The sequence below is a fragment of the Punica granatum genome, chromosome 6, assembly GCF_007655135.1.
Source record: "Punica granatum isolate Tunisia-2019 chromosome 6, ASM765513v2, whole genome shotgun sequence".
Classification (NCBI taxonomy): domain Eukaryota; kingdom Viridiplantae; phylum Streptophyta; class Magnoliopsida; order Myrtales; family Lythraceae; genus Punica; species Punica granatum.
In genome coordinates this window covers 26511177-26527093 of record NC_045132.1, presented here as the reverse complement: position 1 = coordinate 26527093, position 15917 = coordinate 26511177, and the positions used below count along the sequence as shown (strand labels likewise).

Sequence of the window (15917 nt, the reverse complement as noted above, 5' to 3'; positions counted from 1 at the left end):
TCATCACCAATAAAATCAACAGGATGCAAGTTAAGGTCCTTCTCACATCTTTTCCATAGTTTACGGCAAATCTATAAAATTCTTGATCCTCAATTATATTGGACAAAGAACAGCATTTACAGATAAATGAGTCTTATGTCTCACAATGCTGGTCCATCTGAATTGATGCAGCACATAAGAAAGAAAAATGAAATGGCATCCCCTTGGCAGCGCTGACAGCGGGAAAAAATCAATTGGACATGTCCCCCATTAAGAGCAAACGGGGCCAAATCTTATCGGCAATACTGCTATAGCAGTAAAACTACACTAACTATATTCAACTATCCAATAAGACCTCCACTACTTGTTATTCTTCACTCATAACTGTTAAAGTAGGAACTGAGAGCTAGGGAGCTTGCTCTTATTGTGCTCCAGTGCCTTCTGGGTAGACGGGCTTGTTGAGCAATTTAAGATGGACTGTTTCTGATATTCTTCTAGATAACCTGCTCAAAATATCAGACTGTTATCAGGCTCTGAGAATTGAAGCACAAGAACTGCCATGAAACTGTGAAGAGAAAATTCGAATTCATACCTAACTTCTTTCTAGTCTACAGGATTTTCCTCGCCTTGAGATACGAATACATGAGAAAGAAGGCCACAGCAGCACCAAATATAATTCCTGCTGTCGTAAGCCAAAATGCAAACTGCAACATGTCGCGTGAGAAGTGTAATTAAGAAATCGTATCCTGTACAGTAATGATGTGATGGGAAAGAAAGTGCATCTGAAATGAGAAACATACCACATGTTCTTCGAGATAGGACTTCAGGTTCATGCCAAATATACCTGCAATGGATTAAGAACCAACATTGACATGGCCTCAAATGCATAAATCCTAGTTTCCATCATGCAAGTTTTGGAAGTTTAATGTTTTAATTCATTAAGGAGCGCATGAAATTACTTTCACCTGGAACTTGAAAGAGTAGTGAAGAACGAGAGAGATTTTCACCGGAGAAGAAGTTATGAAATAGAATATCTTTGGATGGACATACCAGCAATTAGAGCACCAACCGCCACACAGAAAGCTCCGACCTGAAGAAGCAATTCCACTCTGCTAACTTCGAGTCTCCGGGAGCTGAGCAATGAAAAGGAGGTTAGATTTTAATTACAAACTATGCCATCCTCAAGTTGAAGGATTTTAATGCTTTGTATAAGCACCATATGATAAATTGATTTTGTATAAGCACATATAATAGTGTTACTGGTGAAAGCTGTGCATGTATTGAACAAGTGCAATCAAGAAATCAGTAACTCATCTCCCAGACCTCAAGTTGACAGCAATGGAATCTTCCATTTCTCTGGCAGAATTAAGAAGTCTTTCCGCTTGACCGTGACAAGATTCACACCTGGAATTGCAATGTGGAAATAGCAATGAACGTACATGTAAGTAGTTATTGACTGATTGTATTTGTACACGGAATTCCTATTTCAAATTGAAATATACACCAATTCAGTAGATAAGATTTTCCCTTTCTGACTGAAAACTAAAAGATACATCCCTTTCTGCCTGAGCATTCCAAAAAAATATATTTTTTAGTTTTGCTTTTATAACATAGTACGCGCTCATATGTCTCAACAGAAAACTACTGCCATTATATGATTAATGATGTGACAGAATCAAGGTTTCAACAACAAAGTGAACTAAGCATTTATGAAAATTCTCTAAAACAAATCAGTAAGAATTACAAGTGGGATCAAGATAAAAACCTCTGGAGATAATTTTCCAAAAGCATCTCAATTTCTTCCTCCTCTTCTGCGATATCATATCAAACTCAAGTGAGCGGGTACGGAGAAAGATATTTGTGCACCAAACATATATTTTTGCTGATTTCAATTTATATGAGCAACCAATTGAAGCCCACTTACCCTCAGCTATCTGCTTATCCAATGGGAGAGAGCATTCAACATCATCACTTCCTCTCTTAAGTGTGCAGTTTCTTCCCATAATGCATATGCGGCGTATTTCATGAGGGTCCTCGAGGAGGTCAAGAAGCATTTGTTTGAGAGCCCCAGCCCTTGAACCCAATTCAACCTTTTTCAATAAATAAGGAATCAGATGTTTCTCGTCGCGGCAAAGTAAGTAAGCTGTAGAAGCAAACTAATTAAAAGGAAACATACCAAGGTCTGCTTGCTAATGCGAAGTTCCTCCAATACATTGGCTGTTAATCGATTGGGCAAGACTTCAAGCAAAGCTTGGACCTGAATCAAATACCAAATCCATAGATGAGTACAAAGCTACGCTGCAATATCTAGTAACCACTCATTTAGAAAGTGTCCATCAGATGGGAAGAGAGCAGAAACATTTGAGAACCATTGAACTCATCAGATTACAATTGATAAAAAGTTAGCTGCCCATCAAAATGATATTGCGAGCATAAGGTAGTGGAATTAATCCCAAGGCAGAATTGCCTTAAAAAAATAAAAAAATAGAAGTGCATGGTCTGAAGGCGCTCTGAACAGGAAATTTAAGCAAATGTAAGTAAATATTCCAAGGACAATTTACCTATAGGCTGCATAGTACAGTAGACAACAGCGCTAGAAAACAAGTTTTCAAGCTAGGAAAAGCAAAAACTTGCAGCTAAGATGAATTTTGTACGGAAGAAGTAAACTTGGTTATAGGGATCCAATTGAACAAAGGATGAGAAAAGAGAACAATGATGCGAAAGGCCTGCTGTTCCACTAAATATAGATGGGGTACATGGATCCCTCTAGTCCCCGTACTTTCACAATAAACATAACAGAGTAAAAACAAATTGACTTTCTATGTTTCTACACTCACACGAGGTTCTATATCCATTAGCATTTGCTCATAACGCTGTATGCGAGACATCAACGCTGCTTCAACAACCTGAAAGCACCCATGAATAGAATAATGGATCAAATATCAACAAGCATTAAGAAATGAAGAGATTTTGATTACCTAGTGCTATACTATAGATTTATGTCTAAAAAGGATTTGGGATTGGAAAAAACAAACATGCTGGTACAAAGCTCCCATGCAAATAAATGACCAAATTAAAATTGAAGAGGTCAAAACCAACCCAGAACTTGTTTCTGGATGGCCTCTAGCAAGCAAAAGCAATGTCAATACAAACTTACCTCAAGTTCGAAAGGCATACAGTGGCCTCCATTCATGTTTTTAGGATTCAGCCGAGGCAGCAAAGAGTCTATGAAGGCTTTCCCTCCTCGCCTGAAATTGATCAATGTTGTCATAATCATGCAATGCTATTTGACTTATAGACCTTCCTTAGTTGGCCATAGTCATTACCTGTTGTAGTTAAATATGAGTACACTTTCAGCCATTGCTATGGCACGTAGAGAACCCATATTCAATAGAATAGCATGTTCACGAACCTATCATGTGTACAAGCAGACAATATTGTAAATCAATTGCAGCCAACCAATTGTAAGTTTTCATATCATACAATATACAGATCAACTATCACAAAAGGAAGCTTCCCCTGGAGATGATGAGTTCTCCATGTTAGAAGGTCTGGTGGAATATCTCAGATTCCAATGGGTGTTAGGCCACCAGGGCCAACGTACTCCATTGGCAGAATATAATTGCTGCTTGCCTTTTCTTCAGTACAGTGGCAAGTACATAGATTCCAGGCAAGTTGTTCAATCTGTTTCCTTTATTTTTCTTGTTCGATTAGTATGTAAGCTGAGGAGAGAAACGTTAAAGCCAGAAATGCAATAATGGAGATTCAACTCAGCTCCCATTGTATTAGTTAAAGAAGTGATTCAGAGGGGAGCACATAATGATTCTCCAAAAGATATCCCTATGTATGTTTGAACTTTAAAGGTCCATGGTTTATTAGCTCTACAATCCAAAGAAGGCTATACTATAGACCATTCGTAATCAAAATGGAAATGGTATGACGAAAATCCACTAAATTGAGTACCAGCAAGGATGGCATTGAATTTGTGAGCCACAAAGATGGATCAACACTCCGAATATCTCGTGGTCGAAGCCCTGGTAACATAAATTCAATAGACGATAGAGAGGATCAGTGGACCAACAGGTGATAATATAGGGGAAGTTAGATTCGATAATATATATTAAGAAAAAGAAAGCATATGAATGTAAAGGCATACCACTAGACTTCAATAACTGTCGTCTGCTAATCTTTCTAGTCGACACCATCCCGTTGGACTTCACTTCTACGACCTATATAAGTAAATGCATTGAGACATTATCAAGAATCAAGCAACGTGTCAAGGCAATCTAGTGTTACGCTTCCACTGCCAAGCATGTCCCAAGAGAAACGCTAGCCTAAGCCAACAAATTTTAACCAGATAATACTAGAATTCAACTCAACACTCCAGGTGGAGCTATGTTCCGACATATCGCAAAGTCAGTGATTACAACTTGGCATCTCGTCTAAAACATTCTTCTTATCATATGACATTCTGGAATAGCAGATGGAGAGCTCTCCACCAAGAATCTCACTTTCAGCAAATGAACTCCACAGCTAACAATTCCTGAGGCCATGACACCCGAAGGAGAGCCGACCTAGCAGGCTATGTATGCTTCATCGTTCACTTTGATTACATGAGAATTGCCCAACCGCATTCTCTCTGAACAAAATTATGAATTTATCTTTCTGGTTTTTTTTTTTTAAAAAAAAGAAGGAAAAAATTCTCACTTTAAACAAACTGTAGTAGGACGCCGTCGAAGACCGGCTGATGGATTACAAACCTCATAGACCGGTTCACGGATTCCAAGAGACAGGGAGTCACTGTAGTAGGACGCCGTCGAAGTCCTCTGAGCACCAATGGCCGCGACCGAGTCCTGGCGGCTCTCGACCTTATCTTGCTCCCCATCATCAGAGTCGGACGTCAGGGTGTCCGACTCATTCCACCGTTCTTCCTCCGTGGACCTCGTCAGGCACTTCACTTTCGTAGCTGCGAGTCCGAGAGGAGCTCTGCCCCTGTGAAGCGCGATCTGCAGCTGCGACCATGGCAGGAGAGAGGCCTGGAAGCCAGTGACGTCGGAGGAGAGGAGGCAGGGAGCTGGAGTGGAAGGAGAATTGAACGAAAACTGAAGGATTTGTGGCGTGGAGGGAGTTAGCGCCATTTCCGAGCTCGAGTTTCGGACATGGAAGAAGAATCTGTTGCTGGAAGCTGAAGCTGCAACTATCGAAGACGAAATAATAATTTACTATTCACAGATAACGTTAAACAATTCAATAAATAAATATTTTCCAGTGATTTGCAATTATTTCATTGGTCAAAAGGCGAGTAGGACCGTTAATCCCATAATATTCGTGGCTAATAAATTATTTCCCGGAGATTTTTCTTTTTTAGCAGGACTTTCTAATGGAGCTCGAGGAGTTACACGTGGCAACGCCATGTGGCCACCTACCTTACCAACGATAATTATGTCCAAAACGGCGGACCATTCATATCAAACATAGCCTGGTGGGTTTGACTTTGACAGACCTGACTGGGCGGGTTCGAATTGGACCGGCCCACAAGGGACCGGTTCGGGTCGTGTTTTCCGACCCGGCATGTCGGCCCGGAAGCAGCCGCGAGCTTAAAGCTGGCGATCGGCGGACAAAGCTCGAACCTGTTTTCGGCCTTGTGTGTTCGAAAGTGACCGGCTAGAATGGCGGTGGACTTGGACCCGGCGTCCCAACGGCATGAAGAAGAGGAGGAGGAGGAGGCTCAGGTGCCTGAGGAAGGTGCACCGGCGCATCACCCCGTCGCACCGCCTGACGAGGTACACTTTGCTCTGGCGGCACTGTTTCAATTTTATCTGAAATATAAACCTTTGCTTAAGTTCTTCCATCAATCCATAACAAGCTAGACGTTGGAGAATACTGAGCTCTGAGCTGGCTAGGTTTGATGGAAGGTTTCCCTTTACATTTTTAGGTAGGATTCGGTTGTAGTCTGTAGTTGTACGAGCTCCTAATTCGTAGCTTCTGGTTGGTCAAGGAGAATGTGTCTGACATGTATGATCTCCATATGATTGATTTGTCTTATGCTGAGGATTTTTTACTTGTCCTGCGGTTCTGGAGTCAGCTCAACTGATGACAGTTTATGACGACATCAGTATCACGAAATCTACTGCTATGAATTATGATGGTAATGTGAGTACTTTTATATGCTGTTTATGTTGTTTATATGCAGTTATTTGATATCTCAACAACAGTCGACCCGAGCTACATTATCTCTCTCATAAGGAAACTTATACCAACCACTCAGTCTGATAGCTGTCATCTTAGTGGAGGGGTTAATAACAGCGGCAATGATCATAAGTTTGGGATGGATTGTAGTCAAGAAACGGAAGTTTTTCCTGCCGATGGTAAAGTAGAGAGCTCTTTAAGGAACAAGTCCGAGATTATGCCCATGGGTCAAGAAATTGATGGGCATGGTGTACCTGCGGGAGAAGAGACTTGGGAAGAGTACGGCTGCATTTTGTGGGATCTTGCGGCGAGTCGTACTAATGCAGAGCTTATGGTACCACCTTTAGAACCCTGCTGTATCATTTGATTGGGAGATGGGATATGTATTGTCTGCCATTGCTTTTCTCAGATCATTAACTTTGCCAAAGTTCTGACTGTGATGTGATGACAAAACTTCATGATGCATAGTATCTGGTTGGGACTGCTGTGCTGAATTTTTCTTCAATTTAAGATGAATGCCTCTGATTTGGAAATGCATATGGCTTTACTCCCTGTCATCTTGATCTATCCTCTTCCCTGCATTATCCGCTGCTAGCTGCCTGAACTCTATGGATTACATGGAATGCGCCAGCTGTCTAGAGGGATAATGCGCTATGATGACGATGAATTGTCAATTGAAGCCATAACTGAGGTTTTTAACCTTAGTATAAGAAGGCATAACTGTAAAATGTCTTCTCCTTATTGGACTTGTGTTGATCATTTCTCCAGGTTCAGAATCTTGTACTCGAGGTCCTGCAGGCAAACCTCATGGTTCCCCAATCTGTCCGTGTTAAAGTAAGCTTCGATGGCCTTCTTGATTGCTTTCCTCAGAAAATTGATCTCCGAATATGTTAAAGGAACGATATTTCAGTCATTTTGAATAGATTGGGTTGGTTTTAATTTGTTTTCCTTGTCATGGTTTTCAGGAGATTTGCCTGGGAATTATTGGGAATCTAGCCTGTCATGAAGTGCTCATGGATAGTATAGTGTCTACCAGTGGGTTGATTCAGACAATAATTGATCAATTGTTTTTGGATGACAGCCAATGTTTATCTGAAGCTTGCCGGTATGCGTATTCACATCATTATCTGTATCTGTTGTAATTATTATTCGAAGTGATAGTGGATTTTATGATCCCTAACTCTTTGCTGGGTTGATTTGTCTGTTCTGTCCCACATTACGACAGACCCATGCAATTGGAATTTTATTAAGGCACCTACTTTCTCTATTTGTTTTTAAAAACGACAAGGGCATCCTTTGTCATTTTGATTTGTTTTCAAACTCAACTCATGTATGTTACTTTAATGCTGTTCTATGTTCTTCTCATGCCTTTTCATGCCACTGTCGTCTCCCTTTTAAGTACCGTATGTATTAGAGGTGTAGTGGAACCCTCATTTATGTTATTATTTCATCAGGCACGTTCTTGCCCATCTCATGTTCAATTAGATGACTGTGTTACATTCGATTCCTTCGTTGCTGATATTTGTGCAGGCTGTTAACCTTATGTCTTCAAAGTAACGAATGTGTCACTTGGGCAAAGGCACTGCAGCCCAACCATGTAATTCAGCGTCTAGTGTGGATTGCAGAAAACACCTTGAATCCTCTTCTTCTAGAAAAGGTAATGATTGTTTACATGGAAAAGACAAGAAAAATTTAACTTGATGTGCTGTTTATAGTTTTGGCTGCTAAAAGAAAGTCTTGTTTCTCCCAGAGCGTTGGACTTATGTTGGTTATCTTGGAAAGTGAAAGAGGAGCTGCACCAATCCTTCTTCCTCGTTTAGATGAAATTGGTCTAACAAAGCTGCTAATTAGCCTCCTAGATTATGAGATAAGCAAATTGACGAGCGAAATAACCCCTGAGAGGTACTTCTCTACTGTCCTGAGTTACAATGGACTTGAAACATTGTAGAAATAAGTTATTCACAGTACACGGCAATTACCCTGTATGTTTAGATTCCCTGTGCTCGATGTTATTCTTCGGACTATCGAAGCTTTGTCTACTATGGACGATTATTCTCAAGAAATCTCTTCAAATAAGGAACTCGTTCAGCTCATTTGCAACCTCGTGAAACTTCCTGACAAAATGGAGGTATCTGGCTAAATTTTTATAATTATTGATGGTGGTTTTATTGTCATCTCCTAAATATTGCTTCTCATCTCAAAATAGATGAAAGAATGTTTTTATTCACAGTTGTATTGTATTTTTGTAGATCTCCGAGTCTTGTGTTACTGCTGCAGTTTTACTTGCAAACATTCTGTCTGACGAACCTGACTTAGCCGCTGAGATGTCACAAGGTAATGTGGTCCTAGGAGGTCAGAATGAATGTATTGCAGGATGAATCGACTAGAAAACTAAAAATTTTGAGGTCTGACAATTTCCATCTCCAGATTTACCTTTGTTACAGGGTTTGTTCGATATATTGCCTTTTACATCAAACGATGCTGAAGCGAGGAGTGCATTATGGAGCACAATTGCTCAGTTACTGAACCAAATCAAAGGAAGCACGATTGAACTGTATCGGTATGTCTCGGTTCTAGCATGCAAGTGTGATCTGATTGAAGAAGATCTTTTAGATCATCAGTTAGATCAATTGGACAAGCATGAGAGCTCAGACACTCGTGGGACAAAATCAAATCCTGCGATTACTGCAGTATCCTGTCATCAATTGCTCTTCTCATGAAATCTTTTATGTTTAGATTTACCTTGTGGTTGTTTAGCATCAATATCTTGGTTTTTTTCAATCCTCCTGTTTCCTTTAACCGATTCGAACAGCTTAGACAGATAGTCAGTATATTAAACGACTGGACCAGCTCAAAAGATATTGCTGAGGAGAAAGATGTGACCGAGGAGCATCGTGCAAATTATGGAGCTGTTATTAGATTGCTCGAGGTTTGTGATAGATATATCAAGTGAGTTCTTCATTCTCCTATATTTCCACTTAATTTGTTCTGAAAATTTAGGGATGATTGCCTTACTGGATAATAACAATAATAGCAGCATTATCTTAATATGGCACTATCTTTTGGGTCCTGGCAGATGATTAGAAGTCCAGAGCTTGAAGAAGTGATTTTTGACTCCTCACGGCACCGAATTCTGCTCTTAACCAGAGCCTGCCTCAGGATTCGTGGATTTGAGATCATTGGGCATTCGAGCTTTTTGCCTCGCCTCCTTAACATGAGCTTTTTGCCTCACCTCTTAGAAAGGGATATCCTGGTGGAGCAGGGATGAGTAGCCCCCGTGATCAAATAGAGAGCAGGAAATCCTCCACTTTCGGTATTTGGAGCTAAAATACCTGGAGTGGATTCAAAGCAGACACAGTATGATCCCTTCACCTGCTGTGGAGCACTTGACTGATGCATTTGTCATTTGCTGCAGTCTGCTTCGATGCTGAGCAAGATCTCATTCTATTCCCACGAGTCATCTTCTCTGAGCTGCTGCTGCTTGTATCGTGAGAATTTCTAGTTGAACGAACAAAAGACCCGAGAGACTAATGAGTGTTCATTTGCAATTAATACTTGTACTAGACATTGTTCTCTGTTCTTTTTACAGAATTTTCACCCTTGTTCAATTGCATAGAACAGAAAGTGCCACAGCGGAAATCTCTCTCTGTTTCATTCTCTTGTTATCGATCGGGTTGTAAGTCACGAGCTACAAGCAATGTAGAGATTGCTAGTATGAGTTACTCTTCTTCAGCTTCAATCAATGGTCGGTAGAACAGTCTATAAGCCTCGAGAACTTCGAGATACCACATTGCCTCTCGATCTGGGAAAGCCGAAAGATCAACCATTTTGTGAACCTTAATCATGGGGAGCTCGCCTGCTCGGATAATATAGCCTCCAACAACCATCACATACATACCTACACACATTCATCAAATGGAAGGAACTTTAGAGAGAGAGAGAGAGAGAGAGAGAGGAAATCCTAAAATGCACCAGTGAATGAGAGAATCTGAATCTAAGCTTACCAGCACGCCACCCGCGAAGGCGGAACTCGCCGGAGAGTGAGAGCTCGATAGTTCCGGTGCCATCATCAAGGATCAGCCGGTTCTCATCGATCACGGAGACCAAGACGCCCTGGACGAAATCAGACGAGGTTTGGATGAGAGCAGTAATGAAGCGGGGAAGTGGAAGTGGAAGAGCGAATCGAGCAACGTAAACTTTAAAAACCTGTAACCAGGCCCGCTGGAAGAGGATGCCGCCGAGGGTGAGGGCGTTCTGAGAAGGAGTCTGCTTCGCCGCCGTCAACTGGAAGCTCAGCATCTTCAGCGCTGCCAAGCTGTAGTCCATTCTCTTTCTAGTCAGTCGGAGTCGGACCCTCCTTCCCGCTCGCTCGCTGGAGGAGAACCTCTTTTAAGTAAAAGAGACATTTCAACCAAAACGGCATCGCCAATCTGCGTTCCGGGCTTGAGCTAAGCTAGTTGTCCGAGGTATGTTCCTTCTTTCCTTTATTATTACACATTACTTTACTGTACTGCACATGGATAGGATCCCGTAATTTGAATGATGCAGATGATGATCCACGTTTCTTCCATTAATTTGAATCCGAGGATTGTGAGGCCGTTAAAATTCTCTTTCGTCATAAATAACTTTTTTAACTGCCCGCTACAAAAATAAATAAATCCATTCTTAGCGCGCGATTTAATGTAATTGGATGCGAAGAAGCACATCTCATTCTAAATCCCGAACAAAACAGAAACTTCTAACTTACCCATGTGTAACATGATGGACCTCTAGTACGACTATATGAATAATAAAGCAGTCAGAAGTATGTTCTCATAGATTATCCAAGTCGAAATGCAAAACACATCTTTGCACTCCAATATTCATTCCAACAATAGTCAGACGATTTCGATATTAATCACCTAGAAAGGGAAACAAAATAATCTGTACCAACAGGATGTCTACCAATCGGAGATTCCGGGCTTCGACATCGCCGTTGTAGATGCAGGACCCCCATCACGGATGTGCCGGTAACATAGCGGGCAGCACCAGTCCTGCCTTATCAGCCAGCTCCGTATGCAGTTATAGTGGAAAGTGTGCCTGCAACCTGGGAGCCCCCAGTGGTGACGTCCATACTCTACGACGTCCTTGTCATCATCCAGGCATATGCTGCACGCAGTCCTGCCCCGTTAGGTGGTGGAGGGTGGAGGAGGAGTTGTCCTCGACCATGAGTCGGCGCTCTCAAGGTTGCGATTCAAGTACCCATTGAACCGATGGTCCATGCAACTTAAAACAAGGAACACTGTTGCGCTCATTGCTGTGCCTAATAGGGGCAGAAACGCGAACACCAATAGTCCGACTGTGGAGGCAGCGATCAGTATGTCTACTGCACATGCAATGCAAATAGACGATCCAGCTTGTAGTCTTGCAACGCAAATAAACTAGGTTGAGGCAAAACCTTGCTGCCGTCTAAAATGCAACTGAACATTGCTATGAGTTTGTGACAACCTCGTGACTTATAGCACTCTTTTTATGGATAAGAAGAGTACTTCATGGCAGCAATGTGACAACCTTGTGATTTATAGCATTCGTGGATCCAATAACTTTCTTATGGACAAGAAGATTAATTAATGGCAGAACAACGAAATGCCGAAACGGAACGGAAAGCCCCCAGATGATTGTTGCTATCTGATTTCTTCTTTTCTCAGTACACAGATAAGTAGCGCTAATGGAACATCCTAGGAATCCCAGAAGCCAAACTTACCTTATTCTTGAATCCTAAGCTCTCTATGTGAGTAGGGAAAGAAACCTGTCAACTGTTTCCTGTGAGCCTCAGATGCTAGTGTTGTTGGTGTCTGGTGTCCATTGTCCATCTCCGGAGTTGCTACAGCCAAAGATATATACGTTCAGACATCCTCATTATATCCGAGTAAATATATCCCCTCCGATCTCCGTCCCACTGGCCCCGGCAGCGACCCGCAATACATCCTCAATCATGGCAACATTTCCCATGATATCCACGTGAGCTCCGCTCTCCCATCCCCTTCCCTCAAGCAGGCTAGCAGGTGACCTGTGCCTGTACTCTCTCACGTACGTCAGCATGCCTGAGGGATTGAACCGCGTCTTCCTCCTCCACCTCCTCCACACATGAACCTGGCACTGATTAACGGCACGCTCTCGTCCCCATCCACGAAGTAGACTCCTCCCTTTCGTGTCCTTCAGCCGAGCTGTCGATGCGGAAAGGGGATGCTTTTGCACCGATCAATGGGCGATGTCTTGTAGATGTAGGACCTCTCCGTGGGAATTCCAACCCCGTCTAGGCATATACTCCATTTCTGGGGCATTAGGTAACCTGAGACACAATAATCTGCTTCAGGACTGATCAGGATAGAATACGGTTCCCGTTGCTTACAATGCATTAATGAGCGCACTTCATTTCGAGAGGATTGGAACAATATCTGTAGTGATTGTATTTGGGGTTGTCGAGGTTGTCGGCTATCCCATGGGAGAAGTGAGCCTCTCCTCGCTTCATCATCTCAGGGGCCAGCACTCGTAGGAGATCTATGACAGCTCGAGAAGTATAAGCTTTGTTGTCTGCAACATATCTAATGCTTTCTCCGCTCATCTCATCGTACTCAGTCCAAACCTCTTGGCATGACGAGTTTACTTTAGTTAGGGTGCCTCCATGTGAAAGTTCCTGCTAAATTTTCCACAGAAGCAACATCGGTCAGAACATGGATCGATCTAGCTAACAGCAGCTATCAGTAGTCCCTGACCATACAATAATTTCTTTTGATTTAGAAACTTCCAAACCGAATATCAAGAGAGCTCATACCTTGATATCGAGTGCGAGGAGCCGCGAGAAGGAAATTATGAAGCTGATTTGCCAAAAGCGATCATAAATTATGAAACTGATTTGCCAAAAGCGATCATTCTTCCATACTTAGCACTCTCTTTTATCATGAAACTTTCCCTCCCTTCACTGTTGTTTGCGTTCTTGACGAAAACGGGGGACTCGAGACTTCTACTCCTCTCCAAACCACAACTAAACCCTTCCTCAGGGGACCAGTCCAAGTCACCCAAAATGGTCTCTCCTCCTTTTGGGATCAATGAGATACCGGAATCCCATGTTCTACAGACCCGCATAAAGTGCTTCAGCATCTGAAGCCCGAGGATTTCCGAGTCCAAGACTCCGTGAGCCATAGCTCTAGGATTACATTTAAAAGAAAGAATAAATGGTCAGTAATAGTTTTCAATACAGTATGCTAGCTTTGAATCTTCCAACACGAATGTTATACCATTTTTCCCCTTTTGGTGATAAAATTAGTACCTTTACTTGTCGAAAAATATCTGGCATTAGAGTGAAGGAGGCCCGAATAACGAAACAATCCCCACCATAAAACACAAATGGACATCCATCTCATGCACACATTTGACAACAAGATGTGCCTGCCAAACACCATAGGAGGAATAAACTTGAGAAGCTAACCTGATGGCAGCAATATCTCTGCCCTCAATGGAGATTATGTTAGTTACGGTGTTTGGGACCCCGAGAAATGCAGGAGCAATGTTCATGACTGCCTTGATGTGCTTCGCACACCAGTTGGCCCCCTTGCGGCCGCCCAACGGAGGAGGTGTTGCAACCTGCTTTAGGAAGTGGAGAAGACTCCCATCAAATGAGGCACCACTGCGACCTTCTTTTTGCCGTTAGTTAAATACATTAGCTCAATCTGACTTTTCTGTCTACTTAGAGCATGATCCCGCACCTATTCCATACAAAAGACACAACTATAAGAGCAATACGCCGAGCCTATCGCTGTGTCCAAACGGGTGGGCTTGTAACAAATTTCCGGAGATAACAGAACTGCTAACAGCTATATCAATATAGCAGGAACTTGCTATGAAGCTGAAGATTGCAAGGAGCACAGTACCTCTGTATTCTGGAAAGATAGTCTCCGGTCATATGCAGCCATATGAAGATTCTTTTCTTCATATCCAATCTTCGCCAGATTCTCAATTAAAACAGCCCACGAAATGCCATGGTGTGAAATAATCGGCTGCAATCAGGCCAGGAACTGCTCAAACCGGAATACCGGTGGGTCGAGGCCCGTCTCGTTATCCAATGACAGGTGCTCCAGCAAGCAGAGTGGCCTAAATACAATCATAGACATTATGCCGCGTTTGATTTTAAAATAGGATTTTAAAATCAAATTTTAATTTTGAAAAAGAGTGATATATACGAGGCTCGCCTTTTGACTTTATATAAATTATTTTGTTTTATTGTGGAAAAAAGTGGTATAAATGTGACTCACCTACTTTGTATAAGTTATTTTGTTTTGTTGTGAGTAGAATTAAGTCTTACTTTGGTAATCACCGAGCTTCAAAATGTATGGGAAACTCGATGAATAATGTCATGCCAGAATTGGCATTACGAATCCCCGACCTTTTCAAGATCTCAGCGAAGTTGCTGCCCCGTAGCCACTTCCAGAACCGCCCTTCGGCGCATGGCTTGCCCTCTCACAGCTCAAGCCCACCGGTGACGATCCCGGGCACCAGGACGACAAGGTGGAGCGCGCTGTCAAGCCCTCCTCTCTCTTGAGCCGAGCCCCCGGCAGCTTGGCCGCCTGAAACCCGGGCAAGGTCAGGGAAGGAGGCAGGCAGTGGAAGAGGAAGAGGAAGAGGAGGACCACCAAGCAGTGCAGAAGCAGCCGACTGACCAGCAACAGGAATCAACGCACCTCCATTGCTTCGACTGCCCCTCCCCCTTACTAACAATAACAGCGTCGTCCTCCTCCTCCTTCCTCAATGGGTCCTCAGTAGCCGTGTTTTGGGTTTCTCTGATTGAGCCCAAATCAGTTAAGGGCACTTAAATAGCCCCACATAGCACAGCTTCCTGAACCTGAGGATTGAGGACAATGAGGAGGCCATCGAAGCTTTGCCAAGAAGGAAGGCTCTGCAAGAGAAAACGTTCGTCGGTGGAAAATAGATGTAAAAAGTGCTGAGAGTTTGGGGAGTGGAAGTGAAGCCATACCATGACACTAGTCTTGTCTGGGCATTTTCTCTGCATGCATGCAGGGCATTACTGTATCAGCTGTCACCAACTCACCATTGTTCTGTGCTCTGCTCTCTCACTGTAGTGGAAGAAACTTCCCAATTGTCATTTATGTGTTGTGTGCATTGGGTGCTTTGGTCGTTGTTGTTGGAACTGAGATTTAATGATGTTTGTGTGTGTCTTTTTGATGTGTTCCGTGGAGTTTGTCTTTGTCAAGAAGAGGAGTGGGAAATTGAGAAACAAACTCTTGCTGCGTCTGAACTTTGACAGGCTTTTGGCAATCGGCTGGTCACGAGGGACAGAATAAGGGAGACGATGACACGTCGCGTGGCTGGTTCCTCGAATTGTCTTCGCCAATCGCCATGGTTTCTCGAATTGGCCTCGACAACCTCCGACTCTTCGAAGCTTCCCACAATGATGGGAGCGCAACAACCACAAGGCAATTTCTAACATGTGACTCGGGTCGCGGATGCGTGCATCCTGACCGTCATGACCACGTATTACCGCATGTTTTGTCCACTTCTCTTGTCTGAACATTTCTTTGTGCGTCTCCCATCGTCATTGCCTTTGCTGGATACGCGGTGGCGGTGGCAGGCGAGGAGGAGAAATCAAATTCAAGTTAATCAACAGCTCCGAATTCCAACTCAGGTCTCAGGCACATAAGACTGAATTGGCTCATTTTTACTATGAATTGGTGGTTCTGATTCATATTAATAAT

At 42.8% G+C, this 15917-nt stretch overlaps 3 protein-coding genes and 1 pseudogene across 5 annotated transcripts; 1 reads left to right on the top strand and 3 right to left on the bottom strand.

Moving 5' to 3' along the window:
• Positions 1–59: 59 nt before the first annotated feature.
• On the bottom strand, positions 60–5200 carry LOC116212341 (magnesium transporter MRS2-11, chloroplastic). Of its 2 annotated transcripts, none has more exons than XM_031546896.1 (14): positions 4740–5200; positions 4136–4208; positions 3943–4013; positions 3306–3391; positions 3137–3227; positions 2817–2885; positions 2156–2236; positions 1904–2069; positions 1745–1790; positions 1303–1383; positions 1030–1112; positions 780–823; positions 572–683; positions 60–482 (listed from the first exon to the last, which is right to left on the bottom strand). In XM_031546896.1, exons 1-13 carry the CDS (start codon positions 5115–5117, stop codon positions 588–590), a joined length of 1365 nt encoding a protein of 454 aa, XP_031402756.1. In that variant the 5' UTR covers positions 5118–5200; the 3' UTR covers positions 60–482; positions 572–587. The 2 variants fall into 2 exon arrangements, with proteins under 2 accessions (XP_031402756.1, XP_031402757.1); XM_031546897.1 differs by having other exon boundaries at positions 4687–5048.
• A 292-nt stretch (positions 5201–5492) lies between these two features.
• On the top strand, positions 5493–9822 carry LOC116212339 (protein SAAL1). Of its 2 annotated transcripts, none has more exons than XM_031546892.1 (11): positions 5493–5762; positions 6173–6502; positions 6937–7002; positions 7134–7273; positions 7699–7825; positions 7919–8070; positions 8161–8296; positions 8418–8502; positions 8596–8858; positions 8981–9097; positions 9245–9822. In XM_031546892.1, exons 1-11 carry the CDS (start codon positions 5649–5651, stop codon positions 9434–9436), a joined length of 1722 nt encoding a protein of 573 aa, XP_031402752.1. In that variant the 5' UTR covers positions 5493–5648; the 3' UTR covers positions 9437–9822. The 2 variants fall into 2 exon arrangements, with proteins under 2 accessions (XP_031402752.1, XP_031402754.1); XM_031546894.1 differs by having other exon boundaries at positions 5496–5762; positions 8981–9117; positions 9245–9807.
• Positions 9700–10574, bottom strand: LOC116212342. Its single transcript, XM_031546898.1, has 3 exons — positions 10375–10574; positions 10173–10281; positions 9700–10066 (listed from the first exon to the last, which is right to left on the bottom strand). The coding sequence occupies exons 1-3, from the start codon at positions 10492–10494 to the stop codon at positions 9888–9890; spliced, it is 408 nt and encodes a 135-aa protein (XP_031402758.1). The 5' UTR covers positions 10495–10574; the 3' UTR covers positions 9700–9887.
• Positions 10575–11794: 1220 nt separating this feature from the next.
• On the bottom strand, positions 11795–15013 carry LOC116212343 (annotated as a pseudogene).
• Positions 15014–15917: the final 904 nt, after the last annotated feature.

Bases quoted from the DNA above. Each gene is read 5' to 3' on its own strand.
- LOC116212339 (XM_031546892.1), top strand. From the start codon at position 5,649: ATGGCGGTGGACTTGGACCCGGCGTCCCAACGGCATGAAGAAGAGGAG. The intron at 7,826-7,918 runs GTAATGATTGTT...TGTTTCTCCCAG, and splicing joins ATCCTCTTCTTCTAGAAAAG to AGCGTTGGACTTATGTTGGT. The intron at 9,098-9,244 runs GTTTGTGATAGA...GGGTCCTGGCAG, and splicing joins CTGTTATTAGATTGCTCGAG to ATGATTAGAAGTCCAGAGCT.
- LOC116212342 (XM_031546898.1), bottom strand. From the start codon at position 10,494: ATGGACTACAGCTTGGCAGCGCTGAAGATGCTGAGCTTCCAGTTGACG. The intron at 10,282-10,374 runs GTTTTTAAAGTT...GATTTCGTCCAG, and splicing joins TCCAGCGGGCCTGGTTACAG to GGCGTCTTGGTCTCCGTGAT. The intron at 10,067-10,172 runs GTAAGCTTAGAT...GAATGTGTGTAG, and splicing joins CCTTCGCGGGTGGCGTGCTG to GTATGTATGTGATGGTTGTT.
- LOC116212341 (XM_031546896.1), bottom strand. From the start codon at position 5,117: ATGGCGCTAACTCCCTCCACGCCACAAATCCTTCAGTTTTCGTTCAAT. The intron at 4,209-4,739 runs GTTTGTAATCCA...TTACTTATATAG, and splicing joins TCCGTGAACCGGTCTATGAG to GTCGTAGAAGTGAAGTCCAA. The intron at 3,228-3,305 runs GTAATGACTATG...GATCAATTTCAG, and splicing joins CTCATATTTAACTACAACAG to GCGAGGAGGGAAAGCCTTCA.